Source organism: Varroa jacobsoni, unplaced genomic scaffold (assembly GCF_002532875.2).
Source record: "Varroa jacobsoni isolate VJ856 unplaced genomic scaffold, vjacob_1.0 contig00411, whole genome shotgun sequence".
NCBI classification, from domain to species: Eukaryota; Metazoa; Arthropoda; class Arachnida; order Mesostigmata; family Varroidae; genus Varroa; species Varroa jacobsoni.
Window position 1 is genome coordinate 90092 of NW_019214460.1, and position 20070 is coordinate 110161.

At 39.3% G+C, this 20070-nt stretch overlaps 3 protein-coding genes and 1 long non-coding RNA gene across 8 annotated transcripts in view; 2 read left to right on the forward strand and 2 right to left on the reverse strand.

Moving 5' to 3' along the window:
• LOC111271164 (protein O-mannosyl-transferase Tmtc4) overlaps positions 1–1492 on the forward strand; it is a 45249-nt gene extending 43757 nt beyond the window's left edge. For all 3 annotated transcript variants that reach the window (XM_022851770.1, XM_022851769.2, XM_022851767.2), the window contains exons 13-14: positions 47–395; positions 688–1492. In XM_022851770.1, coding sequence (XP_022707505.1) covers positions 47–395; positions 688–824 — 486 coding nt within the window. In that variant the 3' untranslated portion in view covers positions 825–1492. The remainder of the gene's footprint in view (positions 1–46; positions 396–687) is intronic.
• Positions 978–8335, reverse strand: LOC111271165 (uncharacterized). Of its 3 annotated transcripts, none has more exons than XM_022851771.2 (9): positions 7826–8335; positions 7298–7474; positions 6130–6204; positions 5642–5790; positions 5117–5294; positions 4419–4569; positions 3460–3757; positions 2374–2539; positions 978–2146 (listed from the first exon to the last, which is right to left on the reverse strand). In XM_022851771.2, the coding sequence occupies exons 1-9, from the start codon at positions 7868–7870 to the stop codon at positions 1883–1885; spliced, it is 1503 nt and encodes a 500-aa protein (XP_022707506.1). In that variant the 5' UTR covers positions 7871–8335; the 3' UTR covers positions 978–1882. The 3 variants fall into 3 exon arrangements, with proteins under 3 accessions (XP_022707506.1, XP_022707507.1, XP_086828936.1); XM_022851772.2 differs by having other exon boundaries at positions 7334–7474; positions 7826–8333; XM_086972810.1 differs by lacking the exons at positions 7298–7474; positions 7826–8335 and adding an exon at positions 6791–6808.
• Positions 8336–9770: 1435 nt separating this feature from the next.
• LOC111271173 (uncharacterized) lies at positions 9771–10870 on the reverse strand. Its single transcript, XR_015315229.1, has 2 exons — positions 10027–10870; positions 9771–9938 (listed from the first exon to the last, which is right to left on the reverse strand). It is a non-coding gene; the product is annotated as an uncharacterized LOC111271173 (long non-coding RNA).
• Positions 10871–10957: 87 nt separating this feature from the next.
• LOC111271168 (salivary anticoagulant protein P23) lies at positions 10958–12755 on the forward strand. Its single transcript, XM_022851776.2, has 4 exons — positions 10958–11103; positions 11291–11556; positions 11995–12179; positions 12465–12755. Exons 1-4 carry the CDS (start codon positions 11049–11051, stop codon positions 12640–12642), a joined length of 684 nt encoding a protein of 227 aa, XP_022707511.1. The 5' UTR covers positions 10958–11048; the 3' UTR covers positions 12643–12755.
• The last annotated feature ends 7315 nt before the right edge of the window (positions 12756–20070 follow it).

A 20070-nucleotide genomic window follows, 5' to 3' on the forward strand; every position in this document is an offset into this window, starting at 1 on the left:
CGGAGGTTTTTCTTCCAACTTACATTGGCTTCGTCGCTTGTTTCAGTATCTAGAAATGCAGGATCACTCGCGAGCACTGACGGCGTATCGTACAGCCGTATCACAAAATCCATCGCACGCACTCAGCTGGAACAACATGATTATACTCCTAGATTCACTCGGGCGATTGCCCGAAGCCGAAGAGGCTGCCCGAGAAGCTTTGAAGCGGATTCGAAGTGATAGTGTGACTACGAGGGGAAGTCAAAAAAGTGCTATAAAAGCGGGCAGTGTGGCCGAGCTTGAATTTCACTTAGCGAACACCCTCGGCAAAATGGAACGATTTAAAGAAGCGGAAGAACATTTTAAGAAAGCCATCGAACTCAAGCCAAGACACGCCAGCTATTATTCGAATCTTGGTCAGTAATAAATCGTGTGCACTAATTATTATTGGTCTTGTTTTTATCGTAAGGTATCTGTTTTCTTTTATTACTGTTATGTTTTTTTGATAATTTCATATCAAGCTGAAGTCTGGTTTCAGATTTTTCATACATTTCATTCGCGATTTTGATGTGGTGCCTCTCTCAGTCTTCAGTACAGTCTGATCCACTGTTTTTTCTAACAACGCCTTATTAAATATACCATCTGACACGCTGAATAACTACTCAACGTTCTTCTAAAGGGTCAAATTTCTTATATCTTGCTCTACAGGCGTTCTCTATCATAGATGGGGACGAACGGAGGATGCGTATAGGGAGTATCACCGGGCGCTACAATATGACCCGTCAAATACTGCCGTTAAAGGCAACCTGGCCAAACTGGAACGGGCTCGTCGAAGGAAAAGATAAAGTTAGCCATGCACTAGCGAAATAATCGACGAAAGGCCTAACGGTCTGCCAATTTTCAGTATCGGAAACTTTAGGTTACTGCACGTGCTGGGAACGTGTACCGTATAGATTAATAGATAGACTATTACTACCAGAGAAAAAAATATCACCCACTGCTGTATCATGCATGTTTATTTATAACGTTCGTGTAAAGATCGGTTTTATAAATAACGAGCGATCCCTAAGCAGGCGTTGTGATCACTGAGGACGCCAACGCACAAGCTGATCCAGCGTGCTGGGTTCCTTCATTTGTACAACTCAACAACAGAAAGCGTGCGGACGAATCGAATTGTTCTTAAACAACGTATTAACAGTGGAAGTTCTAGGCGTTCATATGTTTACCTCAGCAATTTGCATTCATTTCAGAATGTATTTGTCTCCTGACTAGAACATTGAGTATTAGCTAACAGCGGTCATCAGCTGATATTGTACATAGGGTAACCTATATATATATATATATATATACATTATTATTATATGTATACATATATATCTATACAGTGTGACAACTGGTAATATATAGATCAGTATAGTTTTACTATGATAACATACTGAGGTATTTGATTAAAATGCGTTATAATGATAGTTCCATAAAAGTTCTCTGAGACTGGATCAGTTTGCATAGTCAATCACGAAATTGTCTTATTCAGATGACGTATATTATTGACCTACATATCGCGTTCTGATTTGTAAGTTTGATACCCTTCGTTACTTCCATCAGTCATAGGCTACTCATGCACAGCAATGCGTTAAAATCAACCAGTGTGCCAGTATGTCTACGTATTTGGGATACAAGGACACTGCATGGCTATTCCATACATGAAAACCGACAGAAAAGGCTAAATCGACATATTTCGTGACCAACGATGACGAAACACTGTAGCGTGACGTCTTCCCACGTACGCTACCATATTGCTTTGCACTATAGCAGTATACAATATCTAAACTGAGAGATCTAAACTAACTAAAATAGAGAGCTAAGAAAATCATTTGAATTGATGAGTTTGCGCCAAGTGATCCTACGTAAGGAGCCACTCATCAGCGGTTGTCAGGATTGGGTAGGCGGTCAACACTGACAGCAGAGGAAGATGTCGAAGAAGGGTATCCCCTGGGAAAATTCCGGCAAGCTTCTGCTGGTCCGTTTGTGGCAAAGCTAAGATGAGCTTGTTGAGATCGGACAGAGGTACACGAGTCGCATTGAGCTTAACTGGTTCGGGAGAACGGCACGTTGAGAGCGTCTTAGACAAATATCGTAACGGCGAATCCAAGGAGCAGTCCTCGACCTGTGAGAATCAATGTACAATAACCTTCGAGCTTCACCATTATTAATTACATCGTGTATAAAAATTATAACTTATTTAACTGAACATGATTTGTGCAAAAAAAAAAAGCTACACAATTGCACAGATTACTTTTAGGGATTGTCGAGTCAGTGGTTAGTAATATACACTGGCGGTGAAAATATCCTTCAAGTTTTCAATAATACTAATGAAGGTGGAAATGATCTTACCTCGTATAAACTTCTGTAAACTTTTGTAGGAAGATTGACCATTGAGCGTAATTTTTTACAGATATCTTCAATGTAAACTAACAAATGTAGCTTGTTCGATGGGTAGAGAATACTTTCTGGACTCACGGCAAATAGACGACCTTCTTGCAGATGAAATCCTTCATAACTGTTAAAACAATATGAGCGATAATATCCATATATCAGTCAAAATCATCTCTATTACTCTCAGATGTCATCAAACAAGTCAACTGGAGACTTCTACATTGAAAAACAACGGACTATGAAGGAAAGCTAATAGAAAAGAAAAAGTAGTCCGAGTAGAACTGACAAAACAAAAACTGTGTCTGTTTTTAAAAAAGAAAAGCTCTAAAATAAAAGGACAAGCTCAACTTTTTTCATTACGTCCTTAAGTAAGGACGTAAGATATGTACATTATATAGAACAAATCATAGAATAGAATAAATCAGATGAATATAAATGCATCGACAGAACTTTCGGATCGGACCCAATAAATAAATCAACTGAAAATTCGTTCAGCGGATTTCTGTTATGGCTGGAATAGCTCATTTATATTTAGGCGTATAAGAGCTTAAGGTTGTAAGAAGTGTTACATTTCTTCAAGTATGTAGAGCTTATTGCAAACTAAAGCTATTGCCAATATAGTATGGTACAACCCAGGCAGCCAGCCTAGAATTAAAAAAATAAAGTTCTGGATCTGTTTATACATGCTAGATACAGCGTATCTGCCGAATAATTCTATTAAACAAGATTGACTTTAAGTACGTCAGTTGTAGAAAATTTCTTTAGGTTTCATAGATGATGCGACGGTTGGCGAGGTTTATGAAGACAGTGTAATGCTTAGTAAGCGTATTGTTCAGCAAAATCTACACGATTTACGTGACCACATTCAGTTCCCTACTGTCGATTAGAATAATAGATCCTGCTTAAGTCTTCGATATCACTGTAGTCTAAACTTTTTATATGAATCATATAATCTATCTCTATATAGGCAGCTCATCCTTCTTGTGATAATATCAAAATATTCAAATGCGGTTATAGAGAGCTATTGATAGATAAATAACGTACTTTTCAAGGATTCGTCTTCCTTCTATTTGCCAATTGTTGGACTTCTCTAAAACGTTGTGCATTTGTTTTACAAGTTCATCAAGAGGAATTCCTGGATTTGTTGCCACACCGAATTCTCGACTTTCAGGCCACGTCTCAAAGGCCCACATACGCAAGCCGAAGAAATTTAGTAGTTCCAACGGACTTGATGGCTCCCACCGCCAAGACTGTTTTTTTTCCTGAACGGAATCGTTAACTGACGAGGTAGGTTTTGTTGTCTCAGAGACACTATGACTGTTACTGATATCATTCTCGTAGCCTAGTTCACACAAAAAATTAGCAAAAAATTAGCTGATTAATTCTCAGATTTAGCAGAAACCTCGTCTGCACTCATTGAAAACGCGGGTAAAGCAGAGTAAGACTCCACAAGGTATTTCTATACTATTGCAAAAAAAATTCGACCACCCAATATATGTCTGTCTCGGGAAGGTCTGCAGTCATTTGGTACGTGTATTATAAAAATTCGTTATTAAACTAGGAAGGAGAGAGAATGCCTTGAAAATGTGAGAAGATGCTGTACCATTTAAAAAGAAAATTAGCCAGATCATTTAAAATTATAAATTTGGTTCCACTGTATAATTAACGATACTGTCTAAGTTGGAAGGCACGAGAGTAGGGCATGCGAATGCATAAGGTAGGGATTATACCTCTGTTGTGCCCAGCTGGTCAACTTAGTCAGTATGATCGATTATACGACCGCATTGTGACTTAGTGAAGCTTTTCGATGGGTACTGCGACTTTGGCATACCTAAAATGTCTTTCATCGACTTATTCTCGGATGTTTTGCTTGGATTTTTCTATGTTGTGTCCTCAGAAATGCAAAAAAAAACTTAATGGAGCGGTATGTGATTTAGCATATAGAATAGTTTACTACAGGACACTGATATATTCAAGGGTTTGAAGTATATTGTGGACAATACTTGTATCATCGCTAGGACAAATGGCTATCATACGCCCATTCACAATAGCCACTTCGTTGGGAAGGTAGTGGACTAAGTATTCTCGAATGCTTTCGAGGTTGTCAAATGCCTTCAGCTTTCCCTCGTTGCTTGTCTTCGAGGTCGCCAATACCTGTACGTAAAATTGAACGCAGTGAAGTACTAGTTAGGTAGAAATGGATAATAATCTATAGGCGGGTAGATTTTTCGCTATTCATATAAGTATTTAGGCAAAACTTTTTTATGGTTGAACTTTATTTGTGTGAGGGGATTTATGTATAGCATTTTGTTACTGAATAAATTGCTTACGACCTTTACGATAGACACACGTCTATATTCTGAAGAGGGAAACTCTCGTATCTAAATGCGGTCTTGTCCTGAATGCCACAATCGAATTTTATAAGAGTTTGATATAATAGGGATATCGGTAGGACATCAGAGAAATGTTAGCTTCGGATTAGTGTTTAGATGCTTAATTCGACTCATGTCAGCAGCGAACAAACGAATCCGCTTTTACGCACTTGCATACTTAACGAGTGATCTTAGCTTATTGCCTTTTCTATTGTGAGCTAGAGCCAGAATTCCTCAATATTATTAGAGGCAAAGAACGGCGCACAAAATGAATTGCCCTTGTTACTAGCAGTACTGTTCCAAACAAAAATAATGGCATATATAAATACCAGGTTTGCGTCAACACCATTAGCGTCCATTAGTCCGATGAAATCATAGAAAAAATCCTTTGGACAAAGGCTACCCGTTGAAGACGGCTCTAGAAAGCGTAGCGCCGGGCACTTGTGTCGCACCCACGCTGGCGTTACCTCAAAGTCCTCAATGAGACAGCAAATACTTTGTTCGTACCTGTGGACAGAGCATAATCATATTAAGAACATTGGAACGTACGACCAAACTGTGGCTTAAGGAAGATCGAACCTAAGTGAATGCGGTAATAACGAAAAAGTCTAGAGGTGAAGACTGGTTTTTAGATTTGCGGGCACATTTGTCGTAACTCGTCAAAGCTTTTTATTCCTTTTCTGCAATAAGTAGTAAAAAAGATATTCAATTCTGTTATTAGTGCAGGTACTATAGTGTACTAGTAGAGAAGAAAATACTCTCTTTGTGACAAGCAACTTATATATAAAAACGGATATTATTAGTATGATGGATACGATGATAGATCTCACTCGATACATGTGACTTTAACTTACTTGCTTCCCAGTCCAATAGCGGCAGGTAGTTTTTTCGCAACTTCAAAAGTGGCAAGAAACGAGCTAAAGATCTCACGTGGAACTGGGTAAGTAAACGTCCAGGTGAGCGCAGCCATTTCTTTAATCTTCGTTAGCGTTGCTACCATATTCTACCGAAAATACAATATGTGTTTTAGAAAAAGTCGTATTTCGGTTAGAAATCACATCAATATAAACAATACACGATGTGTCCCCAAGCTATGTGGTACTCAAAACATCATTCTTCAGGCCAACCTGTTAGAGACGGCACTGTCATAATAAGCCTACTCCCATAAACGAAATCCACCGCGCCGTAAGCCTGTATCTCGATGTAAAAGATTTATATGGACCTCCAGCTTATGACAGTATGCGGCGAGATTATTTCGCAAAGTCTGAGGAAATTATTGCGTTTTATTAAATAAAGCAGTGACTAGATGCCAACTTGCTTTCCTTAGCCAAATTTCACTTACTATATAAGGGCGTTCTAATGACGATGTCTGTTTTTGTGAGATTTTTCTGTTTTTTGTCTGTCGTAGCTGAGTGACCTGCAATAATACAATGCGCTGTTGTTAGTTTTTTAGCATATGCTATATACAGCCTTCAATAACCCGTAGTAAATAGTAAAAGAAGCGTATTGTACATAGTATAATTGTTCAAGTAAACACTACTCATTTTTGCGCTTTTTACCCTCAAGTCACCTAAAAACATCTCAGGCCTGGCCAAGGATTCTGTATCCAGATAAACATTTTGGAAACGTGTATAGGTTTATTTTAATTTACATAGTTCGAACCCATCTACAAAGAATACAGTATAAATTAATTCAAGGTTGTTAAGCCTATCAGATGCACGATACAAAGGCCTGTTCTACATTATATGTTCCGTAACTGGCATGATGACTATTTTCAAGCTAAGTTTGTAAACTATAACTTCTAATTTGATATATATTCATTATCTCAGTTGGGTATTATCCCTGAAGCGGACTATCTCAAAATGTCGACTTTACGTTCCTTATCTTTCCTGAATTCTTCTCTCACAGAATGCGAAAAAATCTCCTCAAAGGTTGAAGCAAAATATATACATAGATATTAGTAGTCGCAAATTAGGCTACTTCGGTCACAAAATGGTACTTACATTTATAATCTATTTTTATAGAAGTTGCTGATGCTAGGAAATGCCAGTTGCCGGCTCCTTTTTGACAATTTGTTTTCAATTAAAATTTGTTACATGAGATGGCAAAGTTTGTACTAGAACGAAACCATTATAGCGGCTGATACGAAGGATGCAAAAAACATGGGTTATCGTTTAAAATTTATTGACCCGACTAAATGTACTTTGGCTAAAAGCCCGATGACTTTAAAAATTTTAATGGTTACATTGAGCAGAGCCCTCTACTTTGCCTTGAGAATAATAAATCAAGCAGGTACTCTGAGAAGACTCATCTTTAGATACTAAGTGAGCTGTGGTTTTACTGTGAAAAGAAACGCAATGTTGCGCTAACTTTGTTAAATAGTAACTTAGGACGAGGATAACTGGATACCCCTTGTTGTTCACTAACAACACCACCGAACCCCAATGTTTCTCATAACGAAAAATGGAATCGGCCAAATTTGCAAAAATCGTATACCTTACTTTTGATACCTTATTAGGGGTTCTATCGAATAGTGTCAAACGCACTCTATTTTTCTTCGTTAGGGCGACAAGTTCAGGGTGATTCCTGATGATACCCATAAAAGGAGCAAGCTTGGGGTTACATAAAGTAGTTTCGACCGTGCCGCAGTCGATCATACACCGAAGCATTCTGAGTGCACTATCCACCTAAATAAGCGACAGGAAGAATTAAATACAGTACTATCTTAGTAAAATTTCATTGTGAATCAGTCGGCTAGCAGCTGGTGTGGATAAGAGGACATATATCATATAGATGCCGCCTATACTTGTCTATCAAGTTCTAGTATTGATTGGTTTCTACATGACGGACACCATGCACAGGTGTACGCAACCTTGTTCCAAGTGACTATTGGATCCAAGGGAAACAGTGGGTGATTAATAACAACAAACATATTTTTGCTATGCATGTGGTCGCATTCATTTTATGCTTGTTTTTTTCTTATCTAGTACGAAAAGCGCCATACGACAATTGCATACTAAATATTTATATTAACCTACCTCATCAATATGCGCTATCGCATTTTCCTTGCCGTCAGGATTCATCTTGTCCAGCTGGCGCTTCCAGAAACATCCCTTAACGCTAGTCTGGTCTGATAGTTTTACTTACTTTATTTCAAACCATACATGAGGTTACAGCTGTTTGTATAATGTGCACTTTCAGTATATCCCAAGGCCGATAACTGTTATGAAGCAAATTTTGCCACTATAAAATAGTCGCACAATATCTACAAATTATTTGCCGGGTAAACTCCACCGCTTCATGGTAAAAAAAAAAACAGTTCAATAGCTGGTGCCAATCTCTTCGATACTTTGTCAGAATATCATATAGTTTGACATATGAGTACGAACGTTTCGATGATCTCGCTTAGGCCCTAATAATATGTTGCCATTCGGGTCACGTTGCGTACCTATCTAACCAGTATTCGAAACGACGCACTTTCCCAACCAATATCCATTTACGTTTATTTATTTACATTGAAATGGTTCTGCTATTGATAGACAGCTTTGCAGCTCGGCTCCGTGGTGCAGATTAGGTACTTCAAAGAAATGTACGATTCTTCAATGAAAACTTCTGATGTAAAAGAAAAAAAGAAAAAGCACAGTAAAGACGACTTTTGTAAGCGATTAATACCTTTCGCACAATACGTTTATCCGTCGTAAATTGCGCTTAAAGTTTAGAGTTCTCAGAGTCAATGTCCAGTGAGCGCATGATGATGCCCCACTTTCACTTGGTGCTATATGCTCAAAAATGTTTCCTGAATCCATGCGGACCGTACATTTATTTGGCAGGTGTTCAAAGATCTATTATTACCCATGTTCGCTCTGTATCAATACAAGCTGAGTATAGAAGGTGTGCTACACATAGGTCTTCTTTATTGGGTCGTTAGAACAGAGACTGAGTGCATAAGATAAATGTGAAGTAACTACTGATTTCTTATAAAATAGATTAAGATTGGAAAAAAAGAAGCTTTAGTCTAGGCTCGAACTCGTCCATAGACACACGGTTCATTTCATGTGGGGATCCAGCTGTCTGAACAGCAATACCGTACGTAAAACTCAAAACATGGAGTGTTTTTGCGCAAAACATGCGGACTAGTAATCATAATCCTGGACATAGAATGATATCTATGATCGTAGCTAGATACCCATCTTTCGCCAATGATACCCACTTATAGGTTTCTTTATTATCTAAAATAGATCAGAACGTACATCTTCAAGATAATGCTGTTTTAACATTGTTGTCGATACGGATTGTCCCCCCCCCCCCCTTGGCAAATGATTGTCTGATGTCTTTTAGGCCCTACTTTCAGTCCAATATCCCAACACTGTAAAAACCCTTTCGATAGACACGTCCACCAAAGACATCGAACAAATGAGGGAAAATCTATCGTAGAACAAAGGTTTTCCATACCTCTTGGAACCTTAAACTGCAATATGATGTATATGAAAACTGCTATGGTCAATTGGCTAGCCCGTGCCGAAAATCGACAAGAGATTAGTAGTCTGCTTCAGGACGAAAACAACTTTCATAGATTATAAAAGATGTCGGTCAAAACAGCATTCATTCCGACATTTCCGCTAATGTACCGATTAAGTGCCACCAAACCTCAATAAAAAACGAGGTTCTTGTTTTGTAAATGTGGTTATGCTAAATACACAATAGGTTTTACCTAGTTACGGTTCCGGAAACAACAAGTTTCCCACCATTGGATTCACTTTATTCTGGTTAGCTGTTTAATTATCATTTACTATCCGTTTCTCCTTGTCACGGACGCAGTACCTCTGCACCAAATAAAGTTCATTATTATTTTATGCGATCGTACATATTGATAACAAAAGCGAGGAAACTCGAACACTAATTAGACTAAAATATAATCATAATCATCATACATAGGCGTACTTGAATTTTAAGGCTAGATAAAAAGTAACTACGACCGCCAAATGGAGTTTTGCAGCTTTATTATTTCACAGCCTGTAAGCGAAGGAGGACGTAGGAGGACAACACGGATAACAGATGTGATGTTGTGGGGAATAGAAGTGGACAGGGAAGTTGGCAGCGAAACCAGCTGGTAAGAAGATCACAGCAACGAACCTACTCCACTTATTGGATCTGGAATTAATAAAGCTTTTATATTATATATCTGAAGGCTTAGAACTTCGAATTTGCATCGTTTACAAGGAGGTAGCCGTGTACATACCGATGTCACATTGTCCATATATAGTCTTCTACGGTACAATAAACTATCACATCCGTCCCGAGATTCATCACACAACTCTCAAATCATACTTGATTCTTATGCATATTTAAACGAGATTTTTGCGAAGATATGTACTGAGATGAGACACGAAGAACGATCGATTACCTATCCAATTTAATTTAAAAAATACAATGTTACAAGTTTTGCATCACAGGCGCTGCATCAAGCAGAATTCTAATAGAGACATAACAGTTACTAGAATTGGTGGGTTTATTAGGTCGTCAAAACGTATTGGCCCAGTGGCAGTATGTTCAATAATAGGTTCGGTTACCTTTGTTCTTGCTCTCTTTTGTCGCGATCAGAACTTGATATGTTGACACGGACTTGTGATAGCATCAGGTAAGATACAAAAACTAAGTTGAAAAAAGGGCCGTTTACCTGTAAGTCCTGAAAACTCGTACTTTGAAAGCTAATCTCATAATGTCATTTTAACCGCATGTAACATGTTACAGTCAGCAAAGTTTTGCTTGAGATGGACAACCTTATAAATGTTGGCAAGTTACTTCAAGGAATGGATGCAAAGGAGAACCACTAATACATATATGTACCCCCACGAGAGCAATGCCAGGTCTGCTGGATCCCTGTCGAACTTGAGAACGGGGTGAAAGACTACGTGTTTATTGGTCCCGCAGTATCCTGCTACAATGTATACCTTCCATACTCACCACGGCATGACGCAACAACACATTAATTCCAAAATGGCGATCCCGATCTTTATTACATTGAGATGAATGTCACGGAGATTTTACTGTTTGTGTTTCGGTTAAGTGAACGCTATTCTTTTTCACAATGCCACGTCTTCCATTCAAGGCACCTCCTTGCATGAGTATTGCGCTTACTCCGGCAAGGGGAGAGCCTGCGACCCTCGCGGCATCACTGGCAAACGAGCGGCACCCGCTAGCTAGTAAAATGGTATCTAAGCTACTCGTTACAGCATCACTTCGACCAGAATCATTCAAGCCATGAAGCACTTCACACAAGCACGAGTGATTCTTGTAACGTTGCTGGCCCATTCGGGTGAGTACTCTCTGAAAAAATTACGTCTATAATTGATATTGTAAAATTATCTTCTTGTTGCAATCAAACCGTCGGTATATACGATACGCACATTTGTGCTGATCAAGGCTAAATATACGAGTGCGGAATGAGTAAACGGTGATGATATACTCGTAATTTTCTTGTATGGCCGTTCGAATCATTCCAGCCTTCGCAAGCACCCAGGAGGATGCAAATCGCTTCATAGACGAGTTACTTGGTCAACGATTGCGGCAAGAGGCTTATCGCTTTCAGCTTGACGGAGTACCCTTAGATGATTTTAAATTTAAAATCAAGAAAGAGTTGGAACTTGGTATTCTCCCGACACACCGAGACATCAAAGCGAACTTTACCAATGGCATGCTTAAGGGGCTCACCATGCTGCGCCGCAAGGCTGGCTGCAACCCGACTGTTTATGTTGAAAATAAAGTTACTGTAAGTGTTCGATTCAAACTCTACCATTAGATTACACCACTGCATCTATCAATATTTAATAGTTAAACATTTTACTACTTCTAATAATTAGTCCCGTAGCGCTATTGAACCTTTTACTTACTTATTGTTTGCCTACTTTGCCCTCATTTATTTTTCGAAACACCATCTGGCGGTGTCTACAAGCTATGAAATGCACCATGGCTTGATTAAGTTCAGGGAGCGCTGGTATTCAGACTAGTCGCAAAGCTTTAGATTACTTATAATCTGCATTGAAGAATAGCGTTTGAAGTTGGGGAGCTGAAGTCTAACGAGTTAACGGTTAGCAAGCTATTTCTGCGCGATTCAAGGCAACTCCTTCACGGTTCCTATCTTTACGGCGACTTAATGAGGATCTTTCTAGCACCTAATCCGATGTGTAAACTGTTCGTTTTATTGTAGCTTACCTGCCCACTCGATGTAAGTAACACAGAAGCCACGTACACTTCTTTTGTGAAGGGATTTAACATCGTCGGTCAGGTGAAAGAGGTTGGGGTAAAAGTAAAAATTATTGACACCTTCGTCAACTTCGAGATCCAGGAAGAGCAGAACCAGCATCCCGCGGTGAAGACTTTCCACATTGACAAGTGCGTAGCCTAAATACTAAATGGCACCAATACAATATAGATATGCGAGCTTCAAATATGCAATTAATTTTGTGCCTTACGTACAATGCGTTGCTTTCTGAAAGGACATTTCGCGGTACAGTACGTGTAGAGCTGCTTTAATAAGGAGAATCAAAGAAAAAGAATTGGCGTGAAGCGGAACAAAAAGTAGAAAAACCCGAACAAGCGATTAGGCGAAGGATTTGAAGGGTAACCATGCAGCATATAATGCTAATCACAGCGGGCTTGGTTCTCTGTGGTTTTCAGGCTTCGCACGCTGGTCGAAATGCCCGATATTGGTTTCAATGAGGAACGCCAGTCGAAATTCAAGGAGGAAGTTGAAAAAGGCGTCCATCCACTTATATTTAATGCTCTTACTGGAAAATTTCTTGATGCCCTCAATTCTGCCCTTAGACAAAATAATGTGAAACTGCCACCGGTTTAATTATATGCAATGTAACTAATCTGTCTCACTTGTAGTATTGGCTGTACAACCCGTGCGTACAATCAAAGGGGTGAAAATTAATAAAAACGCCTGCCAATACAATCCGTATGAAACGCGTCGTCAATTAACGGAAAGTTGAAATGAACTTTTACTAAAAAGTTTTGGTTTTTCTGCTCAGACACATGCTTATACCATATCGACGTGCTTATAGTATGTGCATTTCGAAATTTCCTGAAGTTTATTAATCTGCCCATCTGTACACAACGAATTATCCCATATCTTGTCTGCAAATGTATGCCAGATCGATTTTACGAGACCTCAAATGACTTTTTCTAGCTAAAACTAACTCGGTTAAAGCTGCTACGTCGTTTCAATGCAGTATGTTAGCAACTATTTGTTTACTGGTTATCATTTCGCTCCTATTCGACGCTTACGCAAAAAGTCAGTGACAAACAAAGGTCTGCAAAGTATCGTTGAATTATATGCATAAAGTGCAGTGGTGATAATTTTTTAAAGACAATGTTTTTCTCAGAGATCTAGTTAAAGAACGATATGAGTCAAGAATGGTGCTTAGAGCGAGCGTCTCGCTACGCTTCCGTGCACCATATTCAATGATGCATGAAAGCGTTACACCCACCCATCTACACTTGGCGGATAGATGCGTCAGTGCCCGTAGAGCATCTATGCGCGGCTGTATAGTGTGGTCTATCGAAACACCAGAAAGGCTGACAATTCCTAGATTTGACAGCGGGTAGTACTGAGCCCCCGAAGAATAATTTTTGCTCACCAATAGTTACGGAGGGATACAGGCAGTAACGTTTCGATTTTGCTAACTGCATTATTTTTACGATAACCAGTCTACTTTAGACCTAAAAGGCGAGCATGGGTCGGCGCTAAGAGAGGCTCAAATCGGCGAACTAGTAAATTTTGAAGTAACTATGAAAAAATTAATAAAGCTACTGCAAATTATTACAGTAAAAGTAATTGGCTATACACAAGTATAATAAGAACTATTCTGGGTTGGCTTTAAGAGTAATAACACCATTGAGGACGGCGGTATTTAGGCGCGCAAAAAAAAAGCGCAGGTTAACAAACGCCATCTGAACCTAAAATATTTATTTATCCTTTTACTGATTATTATTGGTGGTATGGTACTATATATATATAACTCTCATATAATATAAATTGTACCACAGACGCTAAAATAGTAAAATAAAACTCTGACCAAATTACGACGCGTCTCCAATTGACTGCTTGGGCGCGTTTCCAGAGCTCTACTGTTCTTTGCAATATAATGCGCATGGCCATATTGACGCTATCCGCGTACATCTGTGCATCCGTATGGCAATAGGAAGAGAGCTCTGAAGGTCAATTATGAACATGCATTCTTCCAGCTATTGATTTAGGTATACTGCTCTAGACTACCTGCCCTGCCCTGCCATGCCGGCGGGACGCCTCAGGATAGGCAGATATATACATTGAAAAAGAAAGAGCCGCATATAAAACGTGCCGACCTAATTGACCGGTAAGCCATATTATACGCAGGTGTCACAGCTTTGGTGGTGACGGACAGAAAGAATAGTATTCGTACATTCAAACAACGAAAAAAAAAAAAACAGCCACCTCCTGCTTTCTAATTTTTATTTTATACCAATATCATGAAGCATAGTGAAACAAAAAAGAGCGGTGATATAGCGGCGACCTTGAGCATCGGCGAGATATCCAGCTTGTTCGGTTTCTCCCGCTTTTTTTCCGCCAAAGAGGAGCCTTTTGATATTTTCGTTCTTGTCTATTCTACAGTCTATATCGCCTCGTATACACACGATGTGTCGTTAGTTATTGGGGGAGTAACAGAATTTAATAAAGGAAGTACTTTTCCCAGCTGGACCAATATGCGCCCACATTCGTATTATCTATTGAGATTGAAATGTGCGATGCAAAATTAGATGGCAGGTATCACGCGAGGAAAACTGTAATTGCCGAAATTGCACCATTGGAGACAATGCGTGCTCATTGACGAAGGCTACTGGCACCTTTGCGAAATTTACTGATAAAGAACTATGTATTATAGCTGAGACAGTTAGAAGTATTTGCGCAAAGCTCAAACTTTGCTCCTTCATTTGATGTCATCCAGCGAACGAGCTTTGAATCTCAACGATAATAAAGTGATATCTTTCGACACAGTCGCGTACCATCGAGAATCCGAGAAGCGGTCATTTTTTTTGCTAATTTATCTATTCCTGTATAACAAGTAGTCGAGATAGGAGTAGTCAACTATAGCACGTGCGTTTGATACGAATGGAAGGGAAGGATTTATACTTTGGAGGATTTGGTTATTTTCAACCATTAAAGTCACCTTCGTGGAAGGATTCTGAGTTATAGAAATCGAGAAAAGTCGAAGGAAAACCAGAGGAGGTGAAAGGAAGTCAAAAACACAATCTACATTTGTGCTTATAAAATCAAACGTTACTAAGTATGACAATCGCAGTGGCCAACCAATGCAGATCGAGTATTTACTAATTTCGAGGACAACAATTATTACTAAAGGGTTAACCTTAACAAGCTGTTTGCCTAGCATCCGTCTAGTAATAAATTCTGTTTAGAGAATTCGACGGCCTATTGCATAGAAGATATTAAGTGTATTCTGATCAAAATAAGCTTTCTGTACTCAATCTCACGTCCCATATCTAAAACAATTGAATTAAAGTAGACAACAACGGATCAGCCATGGCCGATAGCATCAAGCCGTTCGACAACAGATCTCGAGGAAGAGTCCTTACCTAAGTTGGACGTTTGATTTCAGCCGCATCAATTGATAACAGACAAACAGTTCTCAGCGACAATATAAATTGTCAATATGAAGCCAAAATTTGCATGAGCGAGAAATCTCACAGGTTCTAATAACAGGTCAAAGACTTGTCGTTATTTTGACCAGTGTTAGACACCAGCGAAACACGCACTGGTTCATCTACAAGTTTAATATCGGTATCAAGAAGGACTATAACAAACATTTGAAGAAAAGTAGAAACGTTCTAAGTAATAATTACGATGTCGAAATTACTCCCTTTGTGGTAGCTACTATGTTGGCCGTAGCGATCGAATTGCATCTACGTTTTGCTATTACCATAACAGTACAGGGCTGCTTGTCACCTTTTAATGACAAAATAACAATACAAATATCACAGAAGGAGGCTGCTGACAGACTCTAGTTTGTCGTCTTTGTTTCTATTTACCGTTGTACATATCTAACTTTCATTGTTCTCGTTTGTTATCTTATATATCATCGGTACGTCGTATTACGTCATCATCAGTATGTTTATCAGAGATGGTTTACCGTTCCGGAAGTTACGATAAGAGGGCGCATGCTTCGCAACGGCCCATTTCTAGCGATCAATGTCACCGGTTGTAACAATTTATATGACATTATTATAGCGGATAGGCGTCGTACTTCTTTTACGTGCTAAAGACAAAAATAGAACAGCACGCGTTAACTATACCTTACTTACTATGTGGCGATCAGCTAAGATTACCTATTATGTGAGAATTTTAGGCACATTCGGTGTAAATTCATATCGTAGCTTTATTTCTAAATTATTCCAAGTAAAGGAATTTATTAACGTGATATAATAGTTTGACTATTTTTCTTGTTTGACTATGAAGGTGTTCAAAATCGAGTTAATAAACATGGACTCCTCTGTTTTTAGTTTGACCCGTCCTTTAACATTATACCTATTCAAATAAAAACATTTTTATATTTATCAGCAGTCATTAATGCTCAGTTATAAAGTAACGATGCTGCTTTGACATGCTATTCCTATCAAAGCGTAGGGTAACATATAGTCTTCTTGCTACCAGCCCAAGTTCGTAACTCAAATAGGCTTGGGGCCATTGTTCCATTCACTGTTGTTGGAGTTAAATAGCTGAAAGAATGGTGATGAGGAACCGTCTCGGAGCAAGGCCTAACCTTATTACGTCTTTGCATTAGGAATCATATTCCCTAATCCTAGTTTCTACATTCTCTGAACCATATGGTGAATGACCTCATGTAAATATTGATACGTTGATTTCAGGTTTATTTCCATTCCCTTGGTTGTATATTTATTGTAGTCTTTCAGATGCAGCATTTCCGCCCTGCCAAGACCTAAAGCTATTTTGAACCCGGAAATACTGATTCATCTTTATTAGGCTTGTACGCGTGAAAAGCCTCTTAAGGAAGATATAGCCCATTTCTAGTTCACATCGCTTGTATAGGTAAGACCCACACTCTTACGGCGGGGTCAATCTTGGGAGGTGGATGAGTCTCTTCCTAACTTAAATGATAATAAATGTGCGTTTTTGTTTGAAGTGTCAAAGCCGATAATCTTCCCGACATATTTCCCGATAATCTTAAACTACGTTAACCTTAATCGGTTCGATTTTGGAAACTGTCTGCGTAAACATTTTCACCGCTTTTTAAATAGCTAGTGAAAGGCCAATTAGCACTTTAGGACAGGCTCATTATATGAAGCTATATTCTAATTTTCGTATTGTTATTATTTCTATCGTAGTTCTTCACACGGAGTTGATACGAACGTCGTCAGTAGAATTTTCGTCCACTATACGTATACAAATAGTGGTTATTTCGGGCGTGATTTTCTAAACTATGAAACATACGCGAATTTAATTCATTCATTCATTCATCACATATAGGCCCGGCCATTTATTTCTTCTAGCCAACTATATTGTGTTCTACCAAGTTATGAAGCAAAGGCCGCTAGGTGGCATTGAAACAATCAATAACGATTCTGGTGTTGTATGGGATCATTTAAGTTATTCATGTATATGTATAACATGGCTAAAGGTTTTTAATTTTCCGTATTCACAGCACGGGATACGATCGGTCGACTTTTACCATGATCAGATAATAATCATGGCGATTATACGTGTCGAAGCAATCCTAAGGATAGTGTAGCATCGTAATGTTGGAACAGTAGGGCCAAGCGTAACTTTGCAATACAATATAACAATTGCTATTGAGCTATTTGTGTTATTATGCGTTTATTCGTGTTACTATATACCAAGTACATTGTTACCATCCCATTACACATTTTGCCACTTCCATGACATGTTATCGCTGTCAGCCTCGAGGAGCTAGGTATGACTAAGTGTTTTATAACATACGGCTCCTTTGACAGAGGTCCAAAACGCTGGCTATCCACTTTGTACGTGAGCGTCAGCGATCTATATACGGATCCATCTACGCATTCATCTTTGAGTTTGGACAGAGAGATTTTCTACATTTTCGCAATTATTATGAAATCACACATTGACTTATAAGGGCAAAGGCGAACCTCACAGTGTGAATTTAATTCGAGCGAGCGGGACATCAACAGCTTTTCTATTGCAGCGACCGAAACTAGGACGCTTTCATCACAATATCGAAGACCTAATCACTAGGCTATAGCTGGTTCGGAGTCAAACGTGGATCACATTGTAGAAATCATTTTGGCATAGATGACGTTCCTGTTGGACGCGGAAATTCCCATCCATTCGAAACGAATCATTGGCTGTCACATACAAAATCAGCGATCGATTTTACGTACACACTTGTTATTTTCAAGATGCTCTCTTTGCCATTACTACAATGAATTATAGTGTCCGTATTGATAGCGTGTACTGATTAGTATAGGGGTCTGGTATCGCTTGGCATTTCTGAGCCGCGTAACGTCTGAAAATTACAAATCGCACACACCCAGTGCATCGGCGACTTTTTTTCACTACGATGAACTTCATATAGACGCTGTCATAGAAAAAGCAAGTTTCTGGTGACATATCTGCTTACAACGTGAGGCAGGATATAAGTAAGGTGTACTGTTTTAGATAACGTAGGCAAATGCAATGTTCACCCTTGAAGCCGGCCCCATATATAATGCTCAAGGGTGAACAAATATACTTGCTGCAATCTACCCTACAGACTGGCAAGCGGATCCTTAAACCAAAAGTTTTGTTCGACAAATCTATACATATGACCCAGACGTCAGGATCAATTAGAAGATTGTTGTCTTTGTTTTGACAAACACTGCATTTATACATAATCAGAGTATAGTGACCAACCTGCATAGCTCGTCGCAGAAAATAGTCTTGTCTCAAATATATTTTAGAAAAACTGTAAGAATGGGAAACCAAGTTTAAAGTTCCTGACCACGGAACGAGAATCAAGCCATGCGTATCTATGCAGTCTTCCTATTCTAAGAGCTGGTGTTCACTCTACTTTAGCTAATTTTAGGATAGAAATCTTGCCGCCCATTGCGCTCGTTGTTTACAGGCGGCAAGAGTTGCTGGCTGCACTAACAAATGGTCATTACGTTTAATCATTCCAACAACACAATAGGTGCGACAACTTGCGGAAAACACGTAATAGCAGGCTAAATTTCTCTACCTATATTCTATAGGCCATGATAGGTGAACAGCATCAAAGTTTGTAACAAAGATGCTGGCCGAACAGACAAAATAAAAATGGAATATTAATACGCAATGCAAGAAAAAAGAAAATAACCAAAAGAAAACAATGGAGCGTATAGAAGCTAACCACGAGGGCCCTGAGCACCTTCCATTCATCAGCCAACAAAGAACATTCAACCGGACGCAGATAGCAGCTTCTATCAAACGCGCCACTGTCTACACGACTTTCGACGAGCAATCGTGAGCAGTACCAAGAATAAATGGACAAAGCCTAAATAACATACCACATACTCATATCTGTTCCATAATGTCATGATCATTCTGAAGCAACTTCCCTGGCAATCTTATTACGCGCGTGATACTTTTTCAACAACTCAACGGTTCGGCGGTCGTCGTAGTCACCCATTCGAGGTATGTCGCCGACCGACGATCCTGCACCGCCGCCGACAGAGTGGCGAAGCTACACTGAACTTACGACGTGATTTTTGGGCCTTGTGTGTGTGTGTGTGTGTGTGTGTATCCGGTCGCTGTTTGAGTCGTTTTGCCATCATATAAACAAACCTATACATCTCAAAACATTTTATATGCTTTTTATCGTCATACTGTATAAAAGACGCCAGATCATATGTTTGATGCTTATCATTGTGTGGCCCAGTGTGCCAGTCGCTTTTTTACTGTGGAGCCTGACTTCAGCTTCCTCCTGCACCAACACCACAGGCTTACCGCAGTTCGCTCGACGTTGTTCTCATGGTTTAGCTTAGATGTTTTTGCTGGCTTTTAACTGTTGTGGCATTGTCTTGCCTTCTCATACTTATCTTGTGTGACGCTTATCGCACACGAATATCAGCAATATTGCAGCATTGTTTTTTGCTGAGGCTCAGCATGCCGCCAAACTCAATGACCCTCGTCATTCTTCCGAAGGGTGCTCATCGACAGTGACTAACTAAACAGACGATGCCCCGTTGATCTCCGATCCGGAATCACTCG